General features: G+C 43.7%; 1 protein-coding gene across 4 annotated transcripts in view; it reads right to left on the reverse strand.

The window, feature by feature from the left end:
• The window catches only part of LOC147636629 (stromal processing peptidase, chloroplastic-like), a 118901-nt gene extending 93957 nt beyond the window's left edge, over positions 1–24944 (reverse strand). For 2 of the 4 annotated variants that reach the window (XM_086800075.1, XM_086800072.1), the window contains exons 1-12: positions 24710–24944; positions 24449–24624; positions 8094–8322; positions 6870–7126; positions 4472–4670; positions 4329–4376; positions 3953–4060; positions 2623–2811; positions 2153–2455; positions 755–856; positions 375–509; positions 57–281 (exon numbers count right to left, since the gene is read on the reverse strand). In XM_086800075.1, the coding sequence (XP_086656201.1) occupies positions 57–281; positions 375–509; positions 755–856; positions 2153–2455; positions 2623–2811; positions 3953–4060; positions 4329–4376; positions 4472–4670; positions 6870–7126; positions 8094–8322; positions 24449–24600 (1947 nt within the window). In that variant the 5' untranslated portion in view covers positions 24601–24624; positions 24710–24944. The remainder of the gene's footprint in view (positions 1–56; positions 282–374; positions 510–754; positions 857–2152; positions 2456–2622; positions 2812–3952; positions 4061–4328; positions 4377–4471; positions 4671–6869; positions 7127–8093; positions 8323–24448; positions 24625–24709) is intronic. The other 2 variants (XM_086800076.1, XM_086800077.1) reach the window with 2 other exon arrangements.
• Positions 24945–27471: the final 2527 nt, after the last annotated feature.

Raw genomic sequence — 27471 nt, forward strand, 5'->3', positions numbered from 1 at the left:
CCAATTGAAGAACATTACCTCCCTTCTTTTTTCTTACAAAACCACACAACACTTACATCTTCTAAAGTGATAGTTTCTGCTACAGCCAACAGACTCTCATGCCCTTGTTGTTGATCCATCACAGAGTGCCCAAGAGCATCACTTTCCATGATGAAGTCCAGGTTATCAATTGAAGAAATACTGTCAATCATAGCTGCCAAGTGTTCACTGTCCTTCAACAGAGCACTTGTATATCTTGCCAACTCCCCTTTCGTGATTCCAAACTCTTTCAACCTCCGAACCTGCATTCAAAGGAATTCATTAGCATAATCAAGTCCCACCAACAGACCAGAAGAAAAAAGAAGAATGTGTCATAGTGAAACAACATGCCCAACCTCCTGCACAGCCACTTTCACAGCTGCTCTCCAATTCTTGGGCTCGGATGATACTGTGAGAGTGGTGACGACACAACCCTCCCTACCAGAATCGCTGTGATCTAGCTCAATCCCAGTAAAAGGGGGATTCGCACTCTGCCACAACATGCACCCTTGGTCAAACCAAACTATTCCATGACATTAAACAGCATGACCTGACTTATCCCCACAGGCATTACTGTTTGCTTAATGGTTTAGGAAAGCATTGATAATGTGCTTTCAAATGCATACAAACCCAATTTGTATCAGAGTATTTATCTGAAACTCCAAAGGTAAAAGCATAAACAAGCCCAAGAGACCCTTAAAAAAGCAGGAAGTGTCTCAAAGACATACAAACTCACCTTGTATCGAGTGTTGATGTGAAACTGCAAAGCTGAAAGAACAATCCTCCTCATAAGGACATCTCGCAAATCGGAATATCGCAAAACTTTTTGTACAGGTTTCTGCAATCAAAATGATGACTTAGCAGACCTCATAAACCTGCACATTATGTTTAATTTATCTCCTCAAGGTCTCTAGAGTACATATGCAATCCCAAATTCAAACAAAAACAAGCAATAAGTCCATTATAAGGCATTTAGAATGTAACTGGAGTATTATCCAGGCCTTAGATACGCAATAGGACTCTGTGATTTTATTTTCATAATGCCTCTCGCCTTTCGAATATGCCACACAACTACTCTAGCTATAACCTCCCTGGTTGTGTCCCTTTTGTAATGAGGATGTAAAAACGTGTGGGCCAAGGAGATGTAAATAAGGGGCCCTGCCTCTAGCCTGACAGGGGTGCCATAAGAGAGGCTACAGGTTTGAGACTCATGGGTATTGTTGATGATGAGGTTAGAGTCTCTTGTGGAGTGGCTGTAGATGAATGAGGCCTTTGAGCATGTGGTTATCTCCTTTGGTGAGGTTTGTTGATGAAGATGCATAGGCTACGGGGTCTTTCCTTTGAGTTCCTTGTTGTTAGAAATAGATGGTTTGGCTATGGGAACTTCTTCTAGAATAGCTGCTGATTGCGAGGTTTTGGCATCGAAATTCGTAGGTGAGGATGGGTTTGAAGGAGTAAACTCAAATTTAGGAATTTTGGGAAATATGCACAATTTTGGGACAATTCTTTGTTAGATCTAATACAATGTTTACTGTGCGATATGCAAGATTTATTATTGGATGTTCTCAACACATCCATGCCGGTGCTCCCTAAGTTGAGATGGGATGTATGTCTGTCTACCAAGCAAATCTATCCTTTGCCATAGCTAAATAAGGTTAGACAACCAGAACTGATTTGCAATGATCGAGGCTTGACATGGCGACCACCATGTGTAAGTGACCGAAATGGAGGGTACAGAATCTGCAAGGAGCTTTTCTCTGGTCAGAAATTAAAACAAGCTGTTGATCAGTAGGAGTGCCCTAAAAGCCCTCCAACTTTCCCACAGAATTCGTGTTCCAATTGCATATGACCTGTAGGTCTTAAAGGTCTGCCACCATCATCTTCAATTAAGCCATTGCACATAATGGACTGCCTAAAATGCTTTTTCTAGGTGGTGACCAATTTGAGTAGCTATTAAGCATTGTCCTTTGCAATCAGATTTGTAAAAGCACTAGGTTTCACCTTGCAAGCTGCTTATAATTTCCAAATTGTCAATAATCAGGATACAGACTGCATGTGACCTCACCACGAACGCTAGCAAGCACAAGAGTATCAGAACACGTAAAAAGCTCATATGGGGCGCATGTGCACTAACCTTGCAGAATAAGCTCATTGAGAAGTTTTGTAATAGCTCATGTTGAAAGATGAAGGGTTCCTTCTTCTCTGCTGGCCATGGTACCGACCACTCATGAGTAACAGGGGGCCTAACAGCATGCCTTTCCTTTCTAACTGGCTGTATCACAGGTGCAACTCCTGTCGCGGAAGGTTCCGAAATACCTGACCCGGCTATAAAACTTTCCAACTTTGGCATTTGACGGTCGGAAGAAGGGCCTGCAGAGACAGAAGGCTGTGCTAAAGAAAGAGGAGAGCACCCTGTAGGCATTTTTCCAAAGACACTCTGCAAATGAAAGCAAAGACCAGTGAGTTCAACTGCAGTCTACGAGCTTGAACGGGGTTTCAATCACCCGAATCATTAGCAAAGGGAAAGTACGCACTCAGAGATGACCCGTACGAAGAAGTAAAAGACCTCAAAATTGATGAATTCAGAACAACCCAAGAACATACCTCAATGTGCTCAATGCATTTCCCCACACTTTCTATATCTCCCACAATGTAAAGAGTTGCATTTGCAGGGAAATACCACCGTTCATGAAATGCCCTTATGGTATCAACATCCCATTTCTTGATCTGCTCCTCTAAACCAATAGGGAATCTGTATCCAAGCTTGTTTTCTGAGTGCAGTTGTTGCAAAAGCTGTGACATTTCAAAAAATTGAGTCATGGTGATTGAGTGGTCTCTCATGCCTCTTGTTACAATGCTAAGAGTGTCAATGAGAAGATATTGATTCTACTTAACCATGACACCTTAGCTGTGACTAAAATGAACTAAGGCTTTATAGCAGCATGATCTGTTTTCAATCTTATCTTGCATGCATTTCAAAACGAAGAATCTAGGATACTCCAAAAAGAATGGCCCCCTAGTCATCATGTTAACTTGGCAAAACAGCATGAACACGTGGGTGACCAGGCAATAAGATCTGCCACCTAAAAAGGCAAGAGAAAGTCCATTTGCCCAGGCAGCACTGGAGAGAGCTGCAGGAGCATTGTAAGCTGCATTGGTAGCCTATGAGCACTGTTGGGAAAACATAACCTCCTGAAAAGGATGCCCAAATGTGGGCGTGGCACATTGGCTGCCACTTGGCAGCTTTGAAGTGCCCAACCATCGATAAATGCTGGTCAGCTGGTTGCAGCTCACTAACAGTTTATTACGAGGCGGCCATTGCACTTTTACCCCCCCCCCCCCGCCCCCCAAAAAAAAAGAAAAAACACTTTTTTTTGTAAAACATCCACTCCATTAACAACCACCTTTCTTTCCTAAAACACACCTGTCAGGCAAATTCCACAGTCCACCCCCTCTTCCTTGGCAGGGCACATCATGCTGAGAATTTCCCATCAATTGTAAGCATTTCGCCATAAAATTTTGATCTTACATTCTCTTGCATAGTTTTGCAACTATCTACGAGTCCTTTGTATACAGAAAGATTATGCTGTAGGCAGCACATTTCCCTCTTCTCTTACATACTCCACCTGCTCTGAATTATGATTGTAAGAATGTTTTCCCTTTCCTTGACTACAGCACAATTTCCCTGTCTCTAAGAGACCAAAGACATATATCTTTCTCTACAGGCCCTCAAGGCCCAAAGTCCATAAACAACAAAACAAGGTTACACATACAGTGCCTGGTTCCAAACCTTGATGATCAGCAAGACCGTTAATTTTGAACTCATATAAACTACATTAATTCATTATATTCACCTAATATGCATTCTTTATTTTGCACTAAATTTTACATGCAGGATTCAACTGACTAACTACATCAAACAAAACTTAATTACCTGACAATCTACCCTGTACTCAATAGTATTCATCATTTGTAACTCTGAAAGAATAGCTCTTCTTTCCTTTTCAACACGTGACTCCAAGAACTTTGGCTTGAAAGCAATCTGAATCACAAAAGAAATTTCATAAAACAGGGGTAAATATCACACATATACACACACACACAGACCATATTATCGTCTTCTAAGGCCGAAGATGACCTATGAGACCCAATCATGCAAATACATCTCAACAAGATTAAGATCCTAGTGTCACACTTTCAAGACTTGAAAACTATATACATTTACAATTTATTAAAGAACTCTGCCCCTTTAAAGAATAAACCTTTCACTCCATGGGAGTACTTCAGACAGAAAAAAAAAATGAACGGACCTCATGCAGTGCCTCTAGTACCAATGGCAACAATGGTTCTTCAGAGCCCTGCAAAAAAATAGTGTCTAACATCAGAAGGGTACCTCAACATAGTCTTAACACTCTTGCAATGCATAGAGGTACAACTAATACGAGTCTGCAACCTGGACAACCACAGGGGAGTGCACATGAAAGACTGTATGATGAAAATCTGTGTATGCATTTGATCGAGCACCAGTTCCAAGAAGCTTCTCACGCTTTTTGCTTCCAAGAAAAGCAACATGCTCAATCATATGTGCTATTCCTTGCTCGTGTTCTTCCTCATCAACTGAACCAACATGCATTTCCATGTGTGCCTCAAACCTGTTCAAAACACCAGTGGGAGTGAATACATGAGTAAAGAAAGCACGCTAGTAAACCACATCATTTGCATGCAATAAGTAACATTTGTACTGGAGTTCTGCGAGGCTCTCCCTAGCAAGTAGAGTGGTGGTGGTGAACCAGGTTCTTCTTGCCACCATGTGGTACATCACTTCGTGCTGGGCCTTACTCTCTGGCATGTATTGGCCAAGTATAGCAGTTGATCACGAACTTCTTATGGGCCGGCAGTGACAAGAGGCCAGCCAGGGCCAAGGTGACATGGAGAGTGATCATTCAGCCACGTCGTAGCGGGGGGCTAGGCCTCATTGACCCTGCTATTCAGAGCCGTGCCCTACTCGGCAAAGACTCCTTCCTGGTGGTGAGCCCTGGGAGGATTTCCTCTTGGCCCAGATTTCAGCCTGCAATCCGAGTCTAGGGGGCCCTTGGATGCAGAGTACCAAATGGATTTTCACAGAGATGCAAGACCGCGGTTTTGGCCCAGCTTTTGAGGACAGATCAACCAGCTTGCTTCGAGCTTGGGATCACCTTAGGCTGGCCCTTAGGCAAATAGCTCCGATAACCTCAGAGGAGCGGCTTCAGCAGCCTTTGGTTTGGAACCCCTTGATCTGTTTACCACTAGCCACATGTTGGGGGCCCGACCTCATGTATCATGGGGCACCTTGAGCATAGGACCAACCAAGTCCACAGGCAGTTACTCCCGAAGGTGCAGGATAGAGGCCTAGCAAGGATCCGGGGTAGAGACAGGCTCAGCATCAACATTGACTCAGCTATCCCTCAGGAGTGGTTGACTCCTATCCTAGACCCGACTCCCCCAATGTGGCTAGGTGTGTTTACCAGACATGATATTCTTGTGGTGGTCCATAAAGCAAATGACGGTGGTGGTCTGCTCACTTTTTCTATTGGATCCCATGGCAGACTAGAGAGATCTGAGCTTCCCTGAGAGGATTTCAGTGGCTACACCTTGCAAAGGGTGAGGGTGATTGGTTTTTGGGCACAGGAGTGGCACATAGACCCCCACCGGCCAAGGTGGCCAGGGAGAGATTCTGGCGGCTATGGATATGGGAGTGCCGACCTCTCACGTGCCTATAGTGGGACCCGGGAGAGTGGACTTGGCATGACCCCATGGATCGGGAGGAGACTCTGGATGCCCCTTCTTTGTATATACAACGTGGCTAGGCCACAGGATCCAGATGCCAGAGATTGATGGCACCCCGGCAGGCAATAGCACATTGGCAGTGACAAGGCCTCTCATAGTGTTTCCTTTCAGATTTCTGGAAGAGGCTTTGGGACAAATTTCGACCTGGAAAGATCACCCTCTTTCTTTGGCTGATGGCACACAGGAGCTTAGCAGTCGGCACTTGGCTGGCAATTGGAGGTCGGCCAACAACTTGCCCGCAGTGCAAATACCCTCAGGAGTCTTAGTGACATTGTCTCTCGGATTGCCCGAAGGCTCAACAGATTTGGTAGCGGATTCTCCGCATCTTCACTATGGACAGGTCCTCGACCCGGATCATTACATGGGGCACCGTCGCTTGGGCCACACAGAAGTTGGATTGGTCAGGGCTTATGAGGAGGATGGGGGAGGGCTAGCCCTTCAAGTCTCTCACCATCGTATTTCGGCAGTACCTGTCACAACCCCATCTACAAACCACTAGCAACCAGGCTCATGCCAAAGATGGGAGATTTGCAGTAGCATCACAACCTAGCACATTTGATGCGCTAGATGCAGCAAGGCCATCGAGGGTACCCACACTCCACCTGCTGAGTCCATCAGGAGCATTTGGCTTGACATCATTCACACCCTCTGCAAAATCAGTGGGGGAAGTTACAAGGAGGTTCTAACCGCATGCGAAAGCGGCGGGAAGCTTTCTTGAGGCTCTGGAGGCCTAGCCCATTTCTCACAGATAGAGGTGGTGAGCCCACTTGGCATTACAGACCACCTGTGTGGTTGTTTCCCCCCCCCTCCCCCTTTATGAGATATGCAGGAACACCAAGCTGCCTATGGGCAAAGTTGCAATGCCTTAACGCAAGAACACCAAGCTGCCTATGGGCAGGAAGTACCCAATTGGGACCATAGAAGGATCTACTCAAGAGGGGAGGGGGGGGGGGGGGGATGGGGGTTGAATATTTCTAAAATTCCCAAGAATAATCAAGGCACACCAAAAAAAAAAAAAAACTTACCTATTTGTCGGGACCTGATTTGGTAGAATAACGTAACGAAGACCATTTTGTAAGTGACCCCTATGCACTTTTGGATGTGAAGGCAATTTTGAAAGTAACAAAGCCTCCAGGTCATCCCTTTCAAAGCTGTTCTCCATAAGTTCTTGATCCGCATTCTCAAGCAATCCCCCTTGAGAGAGAGCTGCAGCAGCATTTGTGGCCACGTGCGGCTCATTACCCGTTGCTGACACAGCTGCTCTAGCTAAATAAGAATGTTTCTGCACAAAATTAAGGAACCAAATCATCAGAGTTGACTGGATGGAAACACTATGGGTAAGGAAAACAAAAATTAACAATCATTTTATTTTATTCTTCTCAATTAACCTAAGGTTACCTCCTTAAGGTTCTATACCTACGGTTACCTCACAATAAGGTACCATATCTCACATTTAGGTAATATCTATAAATGTACTATCTAGCCCTCTTATAAATTAAATGTCTCAATTTTTAATTTAGGTTGCCACAAATTAAGTATACACTTGCCACATTCTTTTTTAGTGACCCTAAACCTCAGTTTTCCTCTCAAAAAGATTGTAGCCTTTTCAACGTTATTATACCCATAATTCACTAATTTAAAATCCCGCCCCTGGCCCCGCCCTCTCTCTCCGATTTAAAATCATAGGAAAAAACCCTAGCTATGGCGAGCTCTCCACGAGAAAGCAGATTTTCAAAAACAGAAACTGAGCAAATGAACTGCTAGATTTAGCTTATTTTTCAGCCCAAAGTTAGCTCAAGGGAGAAAATTAGCGACTTACATGAAATTTATATGAAAAAGAAAAGAAATCACTTCTAAGTGTAGAGTTGTTTCTTCTAAATCGTGACTCAAAACAGTAATATCCTATAAATGTCCTATCTAGCCCACTTATAAATTAAATGTCTCAATTTTTAATTTAGATTGCCACAAATTAAGTATACACTTGCCACATTCTTTTTTAGTGACCCTAAACCTCAGTTTTCCTCTCAAAAAGATTGTAACCTTTTCATATACCCATAATTCACTAATTTAAAATCCTGCCCCTGGCCCCGCCCTCTCTCTCCGATTTAAAATCCTAGGAAAAAACCCTAGCTATGGCGAGCTCTCCACGAGAAAGCAGATTTTCAAAAACAGAAACTGAGCAAATGAACTGCTAGATTTAGCTTATTTTTCAGCCCAAAGTTAGCTCAAGGAGAAAATTAGCGACTTACATGAAATTTATATAAAAAAGAAGAGAAATAACTTCTACGTATAGAGTTGTTTCCGCTAAATCGTGACTCAAAACAGTGCCCAGGGTGCTTCAATTTTCTTGGACTTCTTTTGGGCGTACAATGATTGCAAGTCCAACTGTTTTGCAGCGGTAATTCAGCATTTATTGCTCCAAATTTCCTTCCTAGGAAAGATTCCCTTTCTAATGCTGGCCCCCTTCTTTGCAGCCACCTGCCAAAAAAAAAAAACAGAATTTTGAGAACCTCTGGAGAAGGCGGCGAAGAAAACATGGTGGACCAAATCATAATGTTACGATTTTTTCAATACTAAAGCCTCTACACACAAAATGCACCCAACAAGACTTAAAGAATGTGATATACCAGTGGGCCCTTGAATTTATTTTTCTAAAAGATTGTAATATAAGAATTTACAGCCAAGTCATCCGTAGAAAATGAGAAATCTGCAACATCGAAGTGCTTGTGTCACATAGTCCATAAAACATGCAGAAACTTCAAAGTTATCTGCTTAGAAGAAAGCTGGAAAAGATGGCTAAACTGCTGAAATTTTTTCCCAATGAAGAATTTCGTCATAAATAGTGTGTTAAAGCTTGTGGTCCAAACTCTGCCAGCTATGATGAATAAGGATGAGGAAGTCCACATGCATCCTCAAGTGAGAGGAAGTAGCCCCTTGAGCCAAGCTCAAGTCAAGGTAGATGCTCGGGCAGTGCTGTGTCTTGTGTATAGTCGGGTGTTATGTTGTGTTCATAAGGGTGTCGTAGGCACTCAATTGTTAAAAGTTAGAAAGCAACTGATGCTTTCTGAGGCCTTTCTAAGGGTTTACCCATGTTAAAAAAGGCCCACCTCTAAGGGATCAGATGACTAATGACTGAAGTGACCCATGCTATTTATAAGCTCGTGAAACTGCCCCTACACCCGACTGTTGTCAGCCAGGTCCTTGGACAGAAAAACACCAAAAATCCCATAAAATAGCTGGTCAATGCCTAAAAAAGGCTCTTAATCCTAGCTAAAACAGAGGGTAAAGTATGTCCACAAATGTGCATGTAATAGACAGCAATTTTATGTACCAAAATTTATAAATCTTGAAGAAGAAATTTCGAATGTTGTCTTTCAGACAATGTATCGTCATGATGAGCCTGAATCACACTTCACACATGGCTACCGATGACCAAGACCAACACACTCTTAGCTGAGGAGGACCAGATTCAAACTCTTGAAGAAGCTGGGGAGACAAACCAGTGCTACAAGGTCTCCATAAACCACATTTTGCACCTGCCATCTCCAAGATGTTAGCCCGAATACGAGGGTCAAGGGCAAATGCCTGAAAGACAAGCACCAGCTTTGAGAAGCAAAAGACCAAGAAGATCCCAATCCGCACACAGTTCTGGTTGAATGTGAGGAGCTGAACAACAGAATTAGGAGGAAGCCCCGACTTCAGGAAGAATGTCAAAGCAAGCTACAACTGAGAAAAAAGCTCGAGATGACCAGCTAGCTAAGATTGAGAAACAGTTGCAGTTGGAACAAACCTGTAAAGAAAGACAACCAGTTGGAACAAGGATGACAAGTCGGACGGAACCAACTATGCCCATTGGAAGCTGAAGATGTGGATCTGGTTCATCCATAAGGGTTTATGGGAGATTGTTCAAGGCAGTGAGAAGAAGCCCGAGCATCCTCAGAACTCCTGGAGGTGGACCCAAGATCAAGAGGATGAATTCCTTGCGGAATTACAAGACTGGGAGAATCATGATTCGAAGGTGCATTCAGTGCTTGTGCGGACCATTACAAAGGAGTTCTCACCGGCCGTGCAAACTCTTACCAAAGCTCATCAAGTGTGGTCCAAATTGGAGGATCTCTTTGCTCAAGATTCGTCGATGCGGGCAGTTACTTTGGAAGGGCAACTCTGCGGTTTGTTATTTCCTGCTGGCAGTGTTATGCACTCGTTCTCATGAAGGCCAAAGTTATCCATGAACAGTGACTGGCAATGGGTGCTGCTTGTCCTCTGCTCAACTGGCTGCACTTATCCTCACCAAGCTTCCCCCAGAGTATGATGTGGTTTCTCAAGCTTTACGGTGCTACGTCACAACCACTCAACTTGATTTTGATGACCTTAGCTCCCTACTCTTGAAGGAAGAGTCCATTCTCGTTTCTCAGGGTAAGATTAAGATGTGTCTCAATAGTTCTGATCAGGCACTTACTTCAAAAGAAAGGTCGGAGTCATTGCTTCTCATGTGGGAAGAGAGGACATCTATCCAAGGATTGTTTGTCAGAACAAGGACAATACCAAGGGCAAGTCTTCATCTCAAAAGAAGGGCAAAGAAAGTTATCTATGAACAGTGACTGGCAATGGGTGCTGCTTGTCCTCTACTCAGTTGGCTGCACTTATCCTCACCAAGCTTACCCCGGAGTATGATGTGGTTTCTCGAGCTTTACGGTGCCACGTCACAACCACTCAACTTGATTTTGATGACCTTAGCTCCCTACTCTTGGAGGAAGAGTCCACCCTCGTTTCTCAGGGTAAGATTAAGATGTCTCTCAATAGTTCTGATCAGGCACGCACTTCAAAAGAAAGGTCGGAGTCATTACTTCTCATGTGTGGGAAGAGAGGACATCTATCCAAGGATTGTTTGTCCAAGAACAAGGACAATACCAAGGGCAAGTCTTCATCTCAAAAGAAGGGCTGCACTTATCCTCACCAAGCTTCCCCCGGAGTATGATGTGGTTTCTCAAGCTTTACGGTGCCACATCACAACCACTCAACTTGATTTTGATGACCTTAGCTCCATACTCTTGGAGGAAGAGTCCACCCTCGTTTCTCAAGGTAAGATTAAGATGTCTCTCAATAGTTCTGATCAGGCACTTACTTCAAAAGAGAGGTCGGAGTCATTGCTTCTCACGTGGGAAGAGAGGACATCTATCCAAGGATTGTTTGTCCAAGAACAAGGACAATACCAAGGGCAAGTCTTCATCTCAAAAGAAGGGCAAAGACACGACACGATAGTGATACAGATACTTCTAGTAACACATCTAGGGCTCCCAGGGCGCTTCCGGCTCGAGAGGACCAAGATAGTGTACTTCTCTAGTATACATGCAGTTTCCCCCATGTGCTTCAAGCCAGAGGAGGCTTGTGGGCGGGAGAAGGTCTATCCCCAACAATGGATTTAGGCATACCATGATGTTTGAAAATATTAGCAAGAAAAAGCTTTACCATATGATCAACTTTAATGGTTTTCTTGACAGGCAAGAAATGAGCTTGCTTGCTAAACCTGTCCACAATGGTCCAAATAGCATCATTCCCATGCTGGGATTTAGGCAAGTCCATAATAAAATCCATAGTAATACTTTCCCAAGGATGCGAGGGAATAGGCAATGGCTGAAGCAAACCTGGAGGTTTTTGCCTGTCAAATTTCACCTTTTGGCAAGTAATACATGCACGTACATATGCCTCAATGTCTTTACGCATGCTTGGCCAAAAGAAATATCTCTGAATCATGCGTGTAGTGGGCATGATACCTCTATGACCAGCATAAGGTGGAGCGTGACATTCCTCCATAACCTTTGGACGCAAATCCTTCACCACACATAGGTAGTTATCCTTCATAAGATAACCCTCGTTGATAACATAAGAGGCATGTGAGTGACCAGCCATCAAATCAGTCCATATATGGCAAAAATCAACATCCAAATGATACAAATCTCGCATAGCAAATAAGTCCCCATGAGAGACCACTGAAACTGCGGCCACATAAGGCCTCCTGGATAATGCATCTGCCACCACATTTTTCTTTCCCGGAGTATGCACAATCTGAAAATGAAACATGGAAAGAAAGTTTGCCATTCTCATCTGCTTCTCCGAAAGCTTTGTTTAAGATAGAAAGTATCTCAAGCTTTGATGATCTATCTTGACTACAAATTCAGCCCCAAGAAGATAATATTTCCATATCTTTAAGGCATGAATTACAGCCAAGTGCTCTTTCTCATAGATATCCATATGAAGCTCAGCATCATGCAAACGACGGCTCTCATATGCAACTGCATGCCCTTCTTGATTTAGGACAGCCCCTATACAAACAATCGCCACAAGCATCACATTCCACTACGAATGACCTTTGCAAGTCGGGCACAATCAATACGGGTCCACATATGATAGCTTGCTTGAGCTACAAAAAGGCATCCTGTTCTTTTGGAGTCCATTTGAAAGTGGTTTTCTTCTTTGTGAGATCATGTAGAGGGGTGGCTATCATAGCAAAATGCCTTATGAAACGCCTATAATATAAACATAATCCCAGAAAACTACGTACTTGATGTACGTTTTGCAATTCTGGCCAATTCCAAATGGTTTCTATCTTTGCAGGATCCATTGTTACTCCATCCTTGGATACAATGTGACCCAAATAATGTATCTCGGAAAGAAAGAACTCACTTTTCTTGGCATTAATGAAAAGTTTATGCTTCCGCAACTCTTCGAACACTGTGACCAAATGAGTTCTATGTTCCTGCTCATTCTTGGAGAAAACCAAGATATCATCAAAGAATACACCTGTGAATTTGCAATGGGGTCGGAATATCCTATCCATCATATGATTAAATGTGGCAGGAGCATTGGTGAGACCAAAAGGCATTACCAAAAATTCATATAATCCAAAAGTTGTCCTGAATGCAGTTTTATGGACATCTTGTGGTACCACTCGTATTTGGTGATAACCACTCTTCAAATCAAGATGGCTGAAACAAGCCGAACCATCAAGCTTATCCAAAATGTCATCAATACCCGGAATTGGGAATCTATTCTTGATGGTAAGCTTATTTAAAGCTCTATAGTCCACACACATGCGGAACGACCCGTCTTTCTTTTGAACAAGAAGCACGGGAGAGCAATAAGGTGAGAAACTAGGCTGAACCAAACCTTTCTCTAAAAGCTCATTTACCTGCTTCATGATCTCTTCTTGTTGTGCGGCACTCACACGGTATGCGGGTTTGTTAGGTGGAGAACTGCCTGGCACAAGATCTATGCGAGGATCCTCGGGCCTTTGGGGAGGTAATTCACCTGGCAATGCATCAGCAAAACAATCGTTGAATGCATGAAGAAAATTCAGCCTATCATAAGTCATAGCATCCACATTTTGATAACTTGGTACAATGCTATCACGAACAAAAACCAAGTACGCAGAAAGACTCTTTTTCATTGCTTTATTAATCTGAATGTGAGATACAAGTGGGATGGAATCCCCTTCCTTGCCGGCATCAATGAAATGCATGCGGCCTCTATGCATAAAAGAAATCATGTTTGTCTTGTACTCTTTGCGGGGCTCAAGCCTATGATGCCATGGCTTGCCCAGCAAAACATCACATCCATTAAGTGGTGCGACAAAGAAAAAATGCTCATTATCAAGGTAACCCTGGATATGTACGCAACTTCCCTATTAGTGGGGTAACCTGCACCTCTTTACCAACAAAAGCAGCTTCTGCTTCAATCTGAGGTCCCATGTTCTCAACCTCAATACCCAAGGCAGCTGCCATCTGAATAGGGATGAAGTTATCGGTTGCACAATCATCAAACATGAATAAGGCGGGCTGATCCTTGATTTGACCCCATGCTTTGCATACCATCCGCTCTTTTGCATCATGTTTTGTGTTTCCCTGCACATCGGGAACTACATGCACATTAGCCTTGGTTTGCTTGTCCTCATGCTTTGGTTTGCGGTCAGGGCATTGTCGAAACATGTGCTCTTTGCTGCCGCAAGAAAAACATTTCCCCTCCTTGGCATATTGCTCCCTTTGCTCGGGGGTCAAGCCAAATTTGTTCTTCTTTGAGCCATGATCTTTAGATGAGGTATTTTCAACTTTACCTCCCTTCTGGGTCTCCCGGAAGTTCTTTTTAGGTGGCTGTCCACCTTTTTGCAGATTTGAGACAGCCTTATCTTTGCCCTTTGAACCGCCTTGATCTTGCTTAATTTTGAGCACCAATTGCTCCGTAGCAAGAGCAGAGGCTATAAGCTGTTGCAAAGTATGTTTCGGGTGCAATTCAATGCCCGAACGATAAGCTGGTTGCAATCCGGAGCAAAACTTCCTCTTTCTTTCATCCTCAGTGATTTGCATAAAAGAAGTTACCTCAAGCAATACTTTCCAAAACTTATTGACATACTGTTGCACACTTTCATTATCTCTTTGCTCAAGTCTATCCCACTTTTGGGTGAGAGTTTGCACCGCATTAGGTGGCAAGAACTGAGCATAAAATCTGTCCTTAAACTCTTTCCAGGTGCAAATAGGGTCTTTGGTGATCTTTTCAGTGATCCACCAATGAGCAGCGGTCCCCTTCAAGAACATGCTAGCATGGCGTACTTTAGACTTCTCAGTGAAGTCCTCATCGCTGAAAGCAATGTCAAACTATGCCACAAATGCTCACACCTTGGAAGCATCATGCTCTCCATGAAAAACATCAAACTTAACGGACTTGTCACCTGCTTTAAATTCCTTGAGCTTTCTGGCATGAGGCTCATGGTCCTCTCTTTTTCTTTTCCCCTTTTCCAATGGGGCAGCCCTATCTGCATGGGCTCCATGGGCCATCATGGAAGTTTCATGAAGCACGGTGGCATGTGCTCCACGAACCTGAGAATCAGATGCATGTGACCTTCCTGCATAAGGCAATGTCTCTCCATGAGACAACTCAGTAGGCAAGGCTCTTCTAGTGGCAGACCTGTCACCCCCTCCATGGGATACATGTCTTGAATGCATGTGACCATCATGCCCTCCATGAGCACTAGTATACATATACCTGTCAGCCTTTGTGCCTTGTGGAGAAGATGCATGACGAGAGGTGACTGTCACCTCTTCCCTTTGCATAAAAAACCTCAACCTTTGAGATGCGGGATCTCCATGCTTCAAGCGAGGTAGATTTCTGAATTTCAGCTCTCCATCTTCCCCCTCTTTGATGTCACCTTTGCGGAGGAGGTAGGAAAGTGCCAACTCCCTTGGCTTCTTGCCTACTTCCCGTGCCATGGACTCAAAAGTCACATCTACCATTGCATCGGTTTTCCTTGCTTCAATGGCACTTTGCACATGGGGATCTTCATGCAGAAATTTTAGCTCTAGCTCTTGTGCCTGCAAAAGCTTTCTCATATGCTCCAATTCAACCTTCATTGCATCAAGCTCTTCTTCTTGCATGACCGTCTTTCCTCGAGACAGTTGTCCCCTTGAATCACTATCATTTACCCTCTCAAGGGGCTTGTGCCTTCCCTGTAAAGCATCAAAACCACGGGAGGCACTTGATGGGCCCCTCGAATTAGGCACTTCCAAAGGGTTGCCTTGGCTGTCCATTGTGTTAAGTGTGCTAGAAGCGGGGTGTCCAATACACAGGTTCGTTTCCCCACTAAGAAGAGGGAAATAACCGTGCTCTGATACCAATGAAACCGATCCCGTCAAGTGGGAATAGACTCCGTTGGACACCCACACGCGTAATAGCACGACTTAAATATCACAATTTGAATGGACAACTTAATAACAACTGAAAACTGCAATGAAATGAAATGTTGATCAATGGACACCAGCACTGGGGCCGGAACGGGCCGACCCTCCCCTCAATATATGATATATTATTGGGAGTATTTAAAAGATACAATGCTCCATGGGTTCAATGAACCAGATGATGTCCATGTACAACTTGAGATGAATACAGTTACCAAACAAGAGACTCGAAGTAGATGTTCGAAGGAGAGCAATCCACTTGAGTAGTCTAGTCTCTACGGTCCTGTGCCTTCACTGGAATCCACGGAGAGCGCCCCACTGGTGTTCCAGGACCACGCACAAACAGGCGCTCCCGTACTGACGCCTGGCTCTCCCGATCTCGGCACCCATGGACCGTGGTTCTCCAGAAGCTTGGACTACCCGGCACCGAACGGGTGTTGGCAGCAGAGAGTAACCCTTATCAGATTTACATCAAAGTCCTTTGCTTAAATCTCAATCCACTTACCTGTAGCTTGCTAGTGGAAGACAAATACCCGAGGCGCCTAAGTGCAGCTGCTAGAGATGGACACCAGGGCGCAGCAGCCTACTGACAAGAGGGAAGAGTGCGCAGCCGCCTGGAGATCTGAGCGCAGCCGCCTGTGGTGGAGGGGTGCGCAGCCGCCTGCTATCTGGCGCACCCGCCTACAGAGTGGAGAGGAGTCTGATAGGATGGTCGCCTGCACAGTCGTATCCCCAAGCTGGTGAGGTGGTCGCCCATATGTAGGTGTTGGAGAGGGCATACGTCCAACAGCTAGCCGGCCCCCCTAGCTTGCATGGAGGCGGCCAGTTCCAAGGTGGGGGGTGGGTAGGTGGCCATGCACCCACCCCCACACATAAGGGGTTCCCTTTACCCTTCATGACTCAAACGTGGGTGCCCAAAAATGGGTGTCCACCCTACCAAGGACACCAAGTAATATTTGGGGAGGGCTCACACTCATTAATGAGTGTGAGCCTGTAACCTTATAAAAACAAAGGTTAAAAAGAATGCTATAAAATAAACAAGTGCAATACACTTACCACCTGTTCACACGCAACAAAACTCGTCAGAAGACAGAGCAAACTTCACGACTCACTGGCAGGCGTCCCTGCTCAGTAAGTGGCACGTCAAACAGGCAAACACAAGAATACAAGTCATGCAAAAACAGTTCCAAACATGCAAAACATGAATGCATGTGCAAACAGTATCATGGACATATCTCCCGTTCATGGAACAAGTACTAAACATCTGTCGGGCACAATGATGGCACAACAGAAAACATAAATCCCGGTCTACCTATGGAGTGACAGTCCCATAGGTAAGACACAAATCCAGGCACGAGCCTCCCTATGGAGTGACAGTCCCATAGGCAAGACACGGCACAAATACTGGCTCTTCCATGGCGTGACAATGGATAGAACACAGTCCAGGTCATACACGGGTGGCACCAGTCTGGCTCCCGTCCATACGACACCATCCTGCTAACACACGGGTGGCACCAATCTGGCTCCCATCCATGTTATGCAAAAATACTGGCCCCTTCTCATGAGACACCGGCCTGGCCTCAAGTGAACGAGACAAATCTGGAGATGGACCAAATGGTCGGCCAATTGGTGACCGTAGAGGAGGTAGGAATGATGACTTATATGCTGAATAGCTGCCTATGTGCTGGATGGACTGCTCTCCCACTGACTTTCCCTTGTCTCCTAGGAAGGAAACGCTGAAGGGAATGCTTGGAACTGATGTATGCTGTCTATATGCTGAAAACGCTGATGCTCTCCTTGTTGCCTGGGAAGGAAACGCTGAGGAGATGGATGCTCAATGCATTGCTGAACTGAGATCTATGTGCCTGCTGATCTGAGATAATGATGGACTGAATGGATGATGATGCGCTGAACTGAGATAATGGACTGAATGGATGATGCGCTTCTATTTATATGTGGGAATGATGCTGGTCGGCCAGCTTTGCTGCAGTCAGCCAGCTCCTTGATGCTCACGACTGGCCATAAATGCCCTGAAGGCTGTCGGCTGCCCATAAGGTGCTGTCAGCCGGTCATACTGCTGTCGGCTGGTGCTAATACTGCTGACGTGATGCAACTAAATGCCTTACAATGGGCTGAAGACTAAGGTGCTGATGTTGGTGCTAAAAAGACCCCCATATACATGCTTATGCTGATATATGCCTGACTAATACTTAGATGTCCTGATTAATGCTTGATGATGCCATGCTACTTGTACACCTGATGGGTGTGCACGTGACACGGAGTCACTGTGGTAGATGAGTAAACTCTCCAATATCAGCTGGAAATGGGTCCAAAATCTGCTCAGAAGAGGTCATGGAAGAAGAATCAAGTCCAAATAATGTCTCATCGAACCGAGCATCTCAAGATACGATAATATCCTCCACATACGGATCCCAAAACTGGTATCCTTTAGATCTCCAGCTATAGCCTGTGAAAATCATCCTCTTGGACTTAGGGGCAAGTGTAGTCCGCTTCTTATGAGGGACATGAACAAAAGCAACACAACCAAAGACACAAAGATGTGATACAGATGGCTTATGACCAAAAAATGCCTCCTCCGGTGTCAACCCATCAACCACCTTCGTGACTGAGTGGTTTATGAGATAAACAGAAGTAAGCTACAGCTTCTCCCTGAAACGCGGGGGGAAGACCAGAATGATGCAATAAAGATCTCGCCATCTCCTTCACGGTTCGATTTTTCCTCTCAACTACTCCATTCTGCTGAGGAACATAAGGAACTGTTGTCTGCCATTGAATACCTTTCGATGCAAGAAACTCATCAAAGGGTACAAACTCACTACCATTGTCAATCCGCAAGAATGAAACTATAGAGCGAGACTGATTCTCAACCATGGTGTAGCACGCGGAAGCTCTCGGAGTCTTCTTTCAGCCCTACACACCACTGAGAACATGCTGATGCAAAAACGCAGACAGAAGGGAGAGTAGAGAGAGAGAGAGAGAGAGAGAGAGAGAGAGAGAGAGAGAGAGATATGCTGGAAATTCAGTATATTTCATATGGTACAAAAAGGTACCTAATTCTACAGCCCTAGGCTGCCTTGCATAAAAGGCATAAATCACCAAAACAGTCCTAACCTTGGACCCATTCCTTAAGGGAATGAATGATTAACACAATAAGCACCTACGCCTATTTATAGGCTTCTTGAACCTTAGGAATGCTGGCCGACTGCTGGTCGGCCAGCCAACTGGCATAATTCTCCATTAAACGCTGAGCCACCTGCAGCAGCCGCCTTCATCAAGTACAGCCGACTCCACTTTGTTCAGCCGACAATCCCTTGTCTTGCAGCCGACAGCCTCTTCCAAGTCTTCCATGCCTTGCACCAAGTCCAACAATGCCTCTTCTGCACTCTGTGCTCAAAATCCTAGCTCTAATCTGTTTTTCTGGTTGCCCCTTCAAGATTAGTCCCAGGAAATGTCCATGGGCAATCATGCACATGACATCCCCCTCTGCTAAACTTGATGACGGGATTCCAACCTGTTCTTGGATGACTATCATCATCCCATTCTTTTCCCGAAGTCCCTCTGTCATCCATCCATCTCTGGCAACCCTCTTCACTGAAAACCCCGCTCGGTCTCCAAAAACCACTCTGACTCTGAATAAAATCTATGCATCTGTTCCATCCAGTCCCCAATCCATTCTTGCCCTGACTCTAAACACATTCCTGAGAAATGAGTCTGGCACTCTCACATCACCCCTTGGAGGATAATCCTCCCTTGGGACCGTTGCCCGAGAACCTATCTGGCTCACAGGATTGCCATCCCCTCTGGCTTTGTGGAACACCACCAACAAACCTCCTAAGAGCTCTTCCCGTTCATGTGTTCCTTGCCTTGGGCTTAGTATCCATGTACTTTCCTGTACCTTGGACCTGTACACCATCATATGGGACTCAGTATATTTCATATGGTACAAAAAGGTACCTAATTCTACAGCCCTAGGCTGCCTTGCATAAAAGGTGTGAATCACCAAAACAGTCCTAAACTTGGACCCATTCCTTAAGGGAATGAATGATTTGAGCACCTACGCCTATTTTTAGGCTTCTTGAACCTTAGGAATGCTGGCCGACTCCGACTAGCATAATTCTCCATTAAACGCTGAGCGCCTGCAGCCGCCTTCATCAAGTACAGCCGACTCCACTTTGTTCAGCTAACAGTCCCTTGTCTTGCAGTCGACAGCCTCTTCCAAGTCTTCCATGCCTTGCACCAAGTCCAACACTGCCTCTTCTGCACTCTGTGCTCAAAATCCTAGCTCTAATCTGTTTTTCTGGTTGCCCCTTCAGGATTAGTTCCAGGAAATGTCCATGGGCAATCATGCACATGACACATGGCTATCCAAGTCCTAAAACTGGCAAAAGCATCAGACTTCCAAGCCAAGAAATATACCCATACTTTCCGAGTATAATCATCCACCAAAAGCGTGAAGTACTTAGCCCCTCCAAGGGACTCAACCTACATAGGTCCACCCAAGTCTACATGTATATGCTCAAGCTTTCGTGTAGCCTCCTTTGGATGTGTAGCCTCCTTTGGAAAAGCACCTCTCTGCTGTTTGCCCATCATGCAAGATGAGCATATATGTGATAGTTGTCGGAGCTTAGCTAGACCAAGAACCAACTCCTGGGAAGAAATTTTCTACAAAGCAGAAACAGGTACCTAACCAAAGTATGAATGCCACAAAGAAGTCTCATCAACAGAGACTAAGGCATGAGAAGGAGATAATAACTAATGGAGATGAGAGTTGGATAAGGGAATCTATGAGGAGAAATTGTGATTTTGTAGAGGCCTCCATCATGAACTCCATTGGCCACAACTAAGAGTGTCTTTCTATCAATGACCTCAACCACCTCATCATCAAAATAAACTCCAAGCCCCTTCCAAGCAACCATGTGAATTGAAAACAAGTTCTTTGAAAGCCGAGGCACATGCAAAACTTCATGGAGAGTAGCAGAGGAACGAAGAGAAACATTACCAATACCAAGAACTAATAAGGAAGAGTCATCTCCAATGTGAACAAAAGAAGAGAACGACTGGTAATCCTCCAAAATATGTGAATGTTTGGTCATATGGGCGGAAGCACTGCTGTCACTGACCCACTCAACCTCTGTTAGTGTGTCACTAACCTCTATGGAAGAAGTTATATTTGTGATCACGAGGAAAGTATCCTGTGGAGAGGCAGGGGGGAATCTGTAACTGCCATATATGCCACTTTGGCATTGCCCTCGTCCTTAACATTTTCCTTGCCTTTGTTCTTATCAGAATCCTAAGAGTTATCTTTGGCTTTCGCTGCCCGAGAGCTATCACGTCGAGCAAAGCGTCGTTCCTCTCTATGGCCTGATCTGCCACAAAAAGAACACTCCAAGGTTTTGTTACCTTTGGTCTCTGTAGCATCCTTCTTGCCCTTTTCTTAGGCAGCTTTGTTGTTGTTGTTATTACTTGCAATCTTATCACTGATATTGTCAGATTCACTGATGGAAATCTTCTCAAGATCCGTCTCCAGCTTGGCAATATTCACAGAAGAAATAGCACCAATCCTCCTCTGAATCTCAAGCCACATCTGTCGAGCATTACTCCTTGTAGAAATAAATTGTGCCTGTATGGTAGGAATCATGCAATGAATGATGATGTGGCATGCACAAGCATCCAAAACGCCCCGTAAAGCTGGATTCACCAAGGTAGGTGTCATAACTTATGTCCAAACACCAACACCTTCCAGTAGCAACAACTGGGTATAAAAAGACCATGTATGATAATTGGTGGTTGTAAGCTTCATGGAATCACTAATTTGGGGAGGAGTGTAGGATGGAACATGAGAGAAAGAAGGGGAGAGATTCTGTGGGAGGGGAGAAACAAGAGAAGAAGTGGGGGGACCACCAAAGGGGTGGAGGGAGAGGATATCGATGAAGTGGTAGCCTAAGAAGTAGGGGATAGGATTCCCTAGGAGGAGAAAAGAAGTCTAGAGAAGTTAGAATATTGATCTCTTGAAGCCATATCCTCCAAACACAGAATCCTCCTCTTCAAATAGGGCTAGAAGTAGCTAGACCTCCTCTAAAACTGAGCACAATTAGTATGCGGATGAAGAAGAAGGAATGCAGGATGGGAGGGTGGGGAAAAAAAGCAAAAGAGGGAAAAAGAAATGGATCTCCAAGGTTTAATGGCACCACTAATGCTGAAAACACAACTCTGTGAAGAGAAACATGGCTTGATTGAAGAAAACGCAGCACCATTGAGAAAATGCAGCTTTCTAATGAAAAATGCAACTCCCAGATGAAAATGCAGCTCCCAGATCTGAATACGCAGGTCTTTATGTGCTAAAATTTGTAAACAACAGGTTCGTGAAGAAAAACGCAGGTCCTAGAATAGTTCTAGGCTCTGATACCATGTGAGAAATTTGTGATACCATGTGAGAAATTTGTACTACTACTGTAAATCCAATAAAACAGCATATATGTGTAGATAATAAGCTGCAAATGATCAAGAACCTGAATATGAATGAAGGTACAGCACGAGGGAGGCCTATGAGTGCTAGTATGTACAAATCAGGGCTGAAATGATGGGGGATTGAGGCACCTATTTATATAGGTCCTCCTGAGCTGGTCGACCAAGTCCTACAAGCCGACCTAAAAAGGGCACCTGAAAATGGTACAAAAATAGTAGATAAAATATGCAATGCATGGCCTCATAAATGGGCCAGATACAAGCATGCAGGGAGTCTATCCACAGATGAACAATATTTCCAACATGAGTGCTCGCATTCTGCAGAAACCACGGTTGCCAACTATGGCAAGTGACCACATATACCAAGTGAACCGAGCATGGCGCCGGAGATTTGGGACAAGACAGTTCCAAACCTAGAGTTGCACATGGGTGATTATCGCGAGAACCTTGACTTCCACTTCATGACCATGGATTGGGTTAATGTAATTTTGGAAATATCTTGGTTCAAGGATAAGATTCCTACTTTGCAAATTGATTAAGAAATATCTTGGTTCAGGGATAAGATTCCTACTTTGCAAATTGATTAAGAAAACCATATTATTACTTTTGTACATAGTGATTACCCCTTTCCACTTCATGACCATGGATCGGGTTGATGTAATTTTGGGAATATCTTGGTTCAAGGGTAAGAATCCTTAAATTATATGGTCTAAAAGCACATGAATGGCACAAGATGTTACAAGTGTGTTTAATTTGCTAGTATAAGCTTCATGATTGATTGAGAAAACCATACTATTACTTTTATATATAGTGATTACCCCATTGTAATTAAGGATTCCTATTGTGTACCTCCTTAGGGGAAGGATATCCCTATCGTATCGGCTATTGATATAAATGAACAATTAACATCTTCATAATATGATGTGTATCTACATCGTTTAAGTCTCTTTAAGTGCAATGTCTCTTTATATGTGATTCTTGATTCACACGGATGGGCTCTTCTGAATGTGACGTTTTGTTACATGAATGATACCAATTATACTATTCTTGGAGCCTATAGGTGGGCGCTTTTGGACCGAACTCCAGATTTAGATTGGATGCACTAATTGAGGTACGGATTGTTCATGAAAAAAAAAAACAGCCCTTGAATTAGCAGTTTTGAGCCATTTTTGGAGCTGCTTGGTTTTCCGACTTGAAGGATTGAGAGATCTGCATATTCTCTAATTTGAAAGTTATTCATAACTTGTAAACCTTGATTGTGATTGTGATTGGGAGTGAGAGTATGAGTGTGATTGAGAGAGAGTGAATCAACGTGATTGAGAGAGAGAGAGAGAGAGAGATTGAGGGTTGTCGGGTGGATTCGAGCTCCACATGCGCAATTTGTACTTTCCTTCTATTATGAAAACCACCTCTTTCATGGATATTTTTGTTGTTCATTCTATCTTTCAAGAATTGTGAGGAAGATATTGTGAGAGGCTTTATCGATTTTTAAATACTGTGCAGAAGTGCAATTGAAGCCTCACACTGCACCTTGTGGATGTGTCGAGCATCCTCAACTCTTGCATACGGGACACACCTACGCTCTAATACCAATGTTACATGCTAATACAGAAGCATGATGATTATATGTTGATACTGCTAATTAACACTGATGAAGATTACACAAACTGCATCACACACACAAAGAGAGGGAAAGATTCACATAATCTGTTGAATGTATTAACTACACAAATACTCGTGGATATTCACAATGATGATTCTGATCTGTACTAGTTCTGAACACCTAACTGATGTGCGTTACGCTACTGCTCCGCTGCTGCAATCTGTAACTTCATGCATAAATATGTCACCGTAGTGGACAAATTTATGCCACTTCTCTCAAGGTGAAAGGCAGACTCAACCATAATGAAGGCTAGCACCATAGGCACACACAGTAGCAAGTCGAGCAAATGCACCACTCATAAACCAGCTCTATCAAATGATCACTTGCAATGCTACTCGTGGCTTGTATGTTTGAGTATATACACATGTTTTTGTGTGGTATGTGCGTGTTTGTGTGTGTGTGTGTGTGTGTGTGTGTGTGTGTGTGTGTGTGTGTACGATTTAATGTTTATATTTACTTATTTGTTCTCTATGCCTGCTGATGTACTGTGATGATTGGGGTAACGCTTTTACTGAGAAAGTCGAATGGTATGTACAGGAAACCATGCTAATTTGTGATTAAGATGAGGATAGGGTGTTATTATTATTCAGATCAAATTCAATTCTCTGATTATAAATCCTTCAATGTCCAAATCAGAATTTGAAGGTTACCCCTTCCCTGCCAAACTAGGACCTAGTTTCAGCTAATACCAACTATTAAAAACTTGAGAATCGATGAAAACAATACAAACCTGAGCTTGGGATACGAAAGATTGAGCTTTGGCCTGTCCATGCAAACCGATGGCAATCCCCTACGCAAAGGCGAAACTGTGTTGATGAAGCCATGCTCATCGCTCGCCCTGCTGCTCAGAGGGGCCGGGCTTGGGATGGCAAGCTTGGCCATTTCGGCGAACTGTTTATGGTTTCCCTGTTGCACAACGATGCACGAAAATTAGGGTTATGCATAAAACTGCAAAGATGTGTGCTTTTGTCTGTTTAGAATCTTGCACAACCTGCAGCTCAATGAAGCGCCATCACCAGAAGCATAAATTAGGGTTTTGTAAATCACAGGACCTTATTTTTTTAGGGTTTCAGAACCTCAGTAACTGCAACAAACTGGCGGAGCAAGGGAAGAACAAAGCCAATACGAGTCTTCTCTTACTCAACGTCCACCGACACGTGGAAGCTTCCCGGTCATCACTATAACCTTAAGTGTGAGGCACTCAAATCTCGATCTAAAAATTATCCATCTTCCAAAGGCATTAACTAATGCTAAGATATGACCTAAGGTGCCTAAATGTGCCTAGATTTGGACACCTGAAGGTTCCATAAAAGGAATAGAAACACCATATGTTCATCTCAACGACAAAGCAAGAGACAAGAAGGCTCTCTTGCCCCCTATAATGAGCCTAAAACATGGCTCATGGATGAGGCCACGTAGTTTTGTGGAGTACAGCTAAAGCGGGTGTTCAAAGATGCAAAGTGTTAGTGCATGACTTGAAGAGGAGGACTATCAACGACAAAGCAAGAGACAAGAAGGCCCTCTCTTGCCCCCTATAATGAGCCTAAAACATGGCTCATGGATGAGGCCACATAGTTTTGTGGAGTACGGCTAAAGCGGGTGTTCAAAGATGCAAAGTGTTAGTGCATGACTTGAAGAGGAGGACTATCAAGGATTAGGTGTCACTTTTGGTTCATTAGAGTTATAGCGCCAGCTTATGTGGTTGGGTTCACACTATGGACCGACCTTCGTATGTTTTAGTAGGAGAGTACTTTCCCTTATAGTGTACTCTTATCTTTATGTTATGGTTGTAGAGAAAAGAATAAAATTCAGCCATCCATCTCTCTAGTGTGCTTGTCTACTCTTTTGTGTGTGTGTGTGTGTTTCCTTGCAAGGAGCTCAAGCTCACCCTTTCCCCCACATTCTTCTCATGGTATCAGAGCATCAGTTCGCATGAGGAGCTCAAGCTCACCCTCTTCCCCCGCATTCTTCTCATGGTATCATAGCATTGGTTCACATGAAGAGCTCAAGAGGCAAGTAAAGGAAGTGGTACACATGAGTAAGAGTAACTCCATCTCTTTCCCTTTGATTTGGAAGCAAATCTCTACTAGGAATTCCTAGTCAAGAGAAATTAACAGGGCAGGCATAATAGTAAGGTGCAATGTCACATATTGAGCTGCCCTTTGCGATGAAGCAGAGGGGCATTATATTATGTGGGCTAAGTCCATTTTAGATTTTAGATTCGAGGCCGTCTCCGGTCCCATTTTGGCTCTGCGAGTTTTCACAAGAACTTTGTGAACGTGTCAATTTTGACTGTGTATGCCAAAATTCTGCTTTAGTGTGCATAGTTACAGCATAAATTTAGTTGCAAGACATTCTCTGAAGAGAATGGGAGATTTGTAGGTTATTATTGGATATATGTTTACGTGACTAGTTCACATACAGTTATAATATAGTAGGTTTATAGTACCAAAGTGTTGAGATATCGTGCTCGATTACGAATAATGATGACATGCCAGAATAATAGCTCCACACTTATGCCACTGGCATGGTTAGTGAGATTATGGGTGATATGGTGCCAGTGGTTTACATGCTATGTGACAATCATTTTGGTTTACTAGAGTTATGACATAGTTATAGTGCCAGCTCATATCTATTTTAGTAGGAGAGTACTTTCCCTCATAATATGTACTCTTATCTTTATGATATATTATGGTTGTAGAGAAGAGAAGAGAATAGAAGAAAATTCTGCTATCCATCTCTCTTGAGTATGCTTGTCTACTCGTGCGTGTATGTTTTCTTACAAGAAGCTCAAGCTCACCCTCTCCCCCACATTCTTCTCATGGTATCAGAGTGCTGGTTTGTGTGAAGAGCTCAAGAGGTAAGCAAAGGAAGCGGTACATGGGTAAGGGTAACTCCATCTCTTTTCCTTTGATTTGGAAGCAAATCTCTATTAGGGTAGCAATGCTAGTCAAAAGCAATATGTAGGCACGACAATCTGGTGTACTATCACATCTTGAGCCACCCTTTGCAGCAGCGAAGCATAGGGGCATATATGATGTGGATAAGGCCTGCATGACCTTAATGATTACAAATCTTGGATTCAAGGCCATTTCGGGCCTCGTTTTGGCTCTACAAGTTTTACATTAGTTGTAAGACATTCTGTGAAGAGAATCTCATATTTGCACGTTGTTGTGGATGTATGTTTATGTGATTGCTTTGTATAACAGGTTTCAAGTATCACAAGAGGTGACTTTGTTGCAGATTACAGGTTTGTTATAAGTGTAGAAGTTTCTACAAGTGGTGTTTGGTAAGTTGCATGTAATCATGTCAGACAATCTATCCCAGATTGTGAGCAAGAAGTTGGACAAGAAAAACAGCAAGGATCCATACTTTTCTTATAATGTTTGATTATTACTAACAATGGCCATATATCTCTATTCCAATCTCTCCAATCAGTGAGACAACTTGAATTTTGAATGTTTGAAGTTCACTCCTCATTATTCTTGGATCCAATAAGCTCTCATGTGAAACAGCTCCATCTTACATTGTCTTGCATTGACCATAGAATGATATCAAAGTATCTAGTTCTTCACCAGGTTCTCCAAAACTCTTCATTAGTTTAGAAACTAAAGAATACCAAGAGGGAGATTCAAGCAAGCCAAAACTGAATTGTCCACAAATCTTTTTCTCAAATCATTGACAATATATGTTGTGACTAATTTTTGGAAATTGATAGCATGCTCAAGATCTGAACCATCAAGAAAACGTCTA

The sequence above is a fragment of the Cibotium barometz genome, chromosome 7 (genome assembly GCF_041138505.1).
Source record: "Cibotium barometz isolate CiBa-2024 chromosome 7, ASM4113850v1, whole genome shotgun sequence".
Lineage (NCBI taxonomy): Eukaryota > Viridiplantae > Streptophyta > Polypodiopsida > Cyatheales > Cibotiaceae > Cibotium > Cibotium barometz.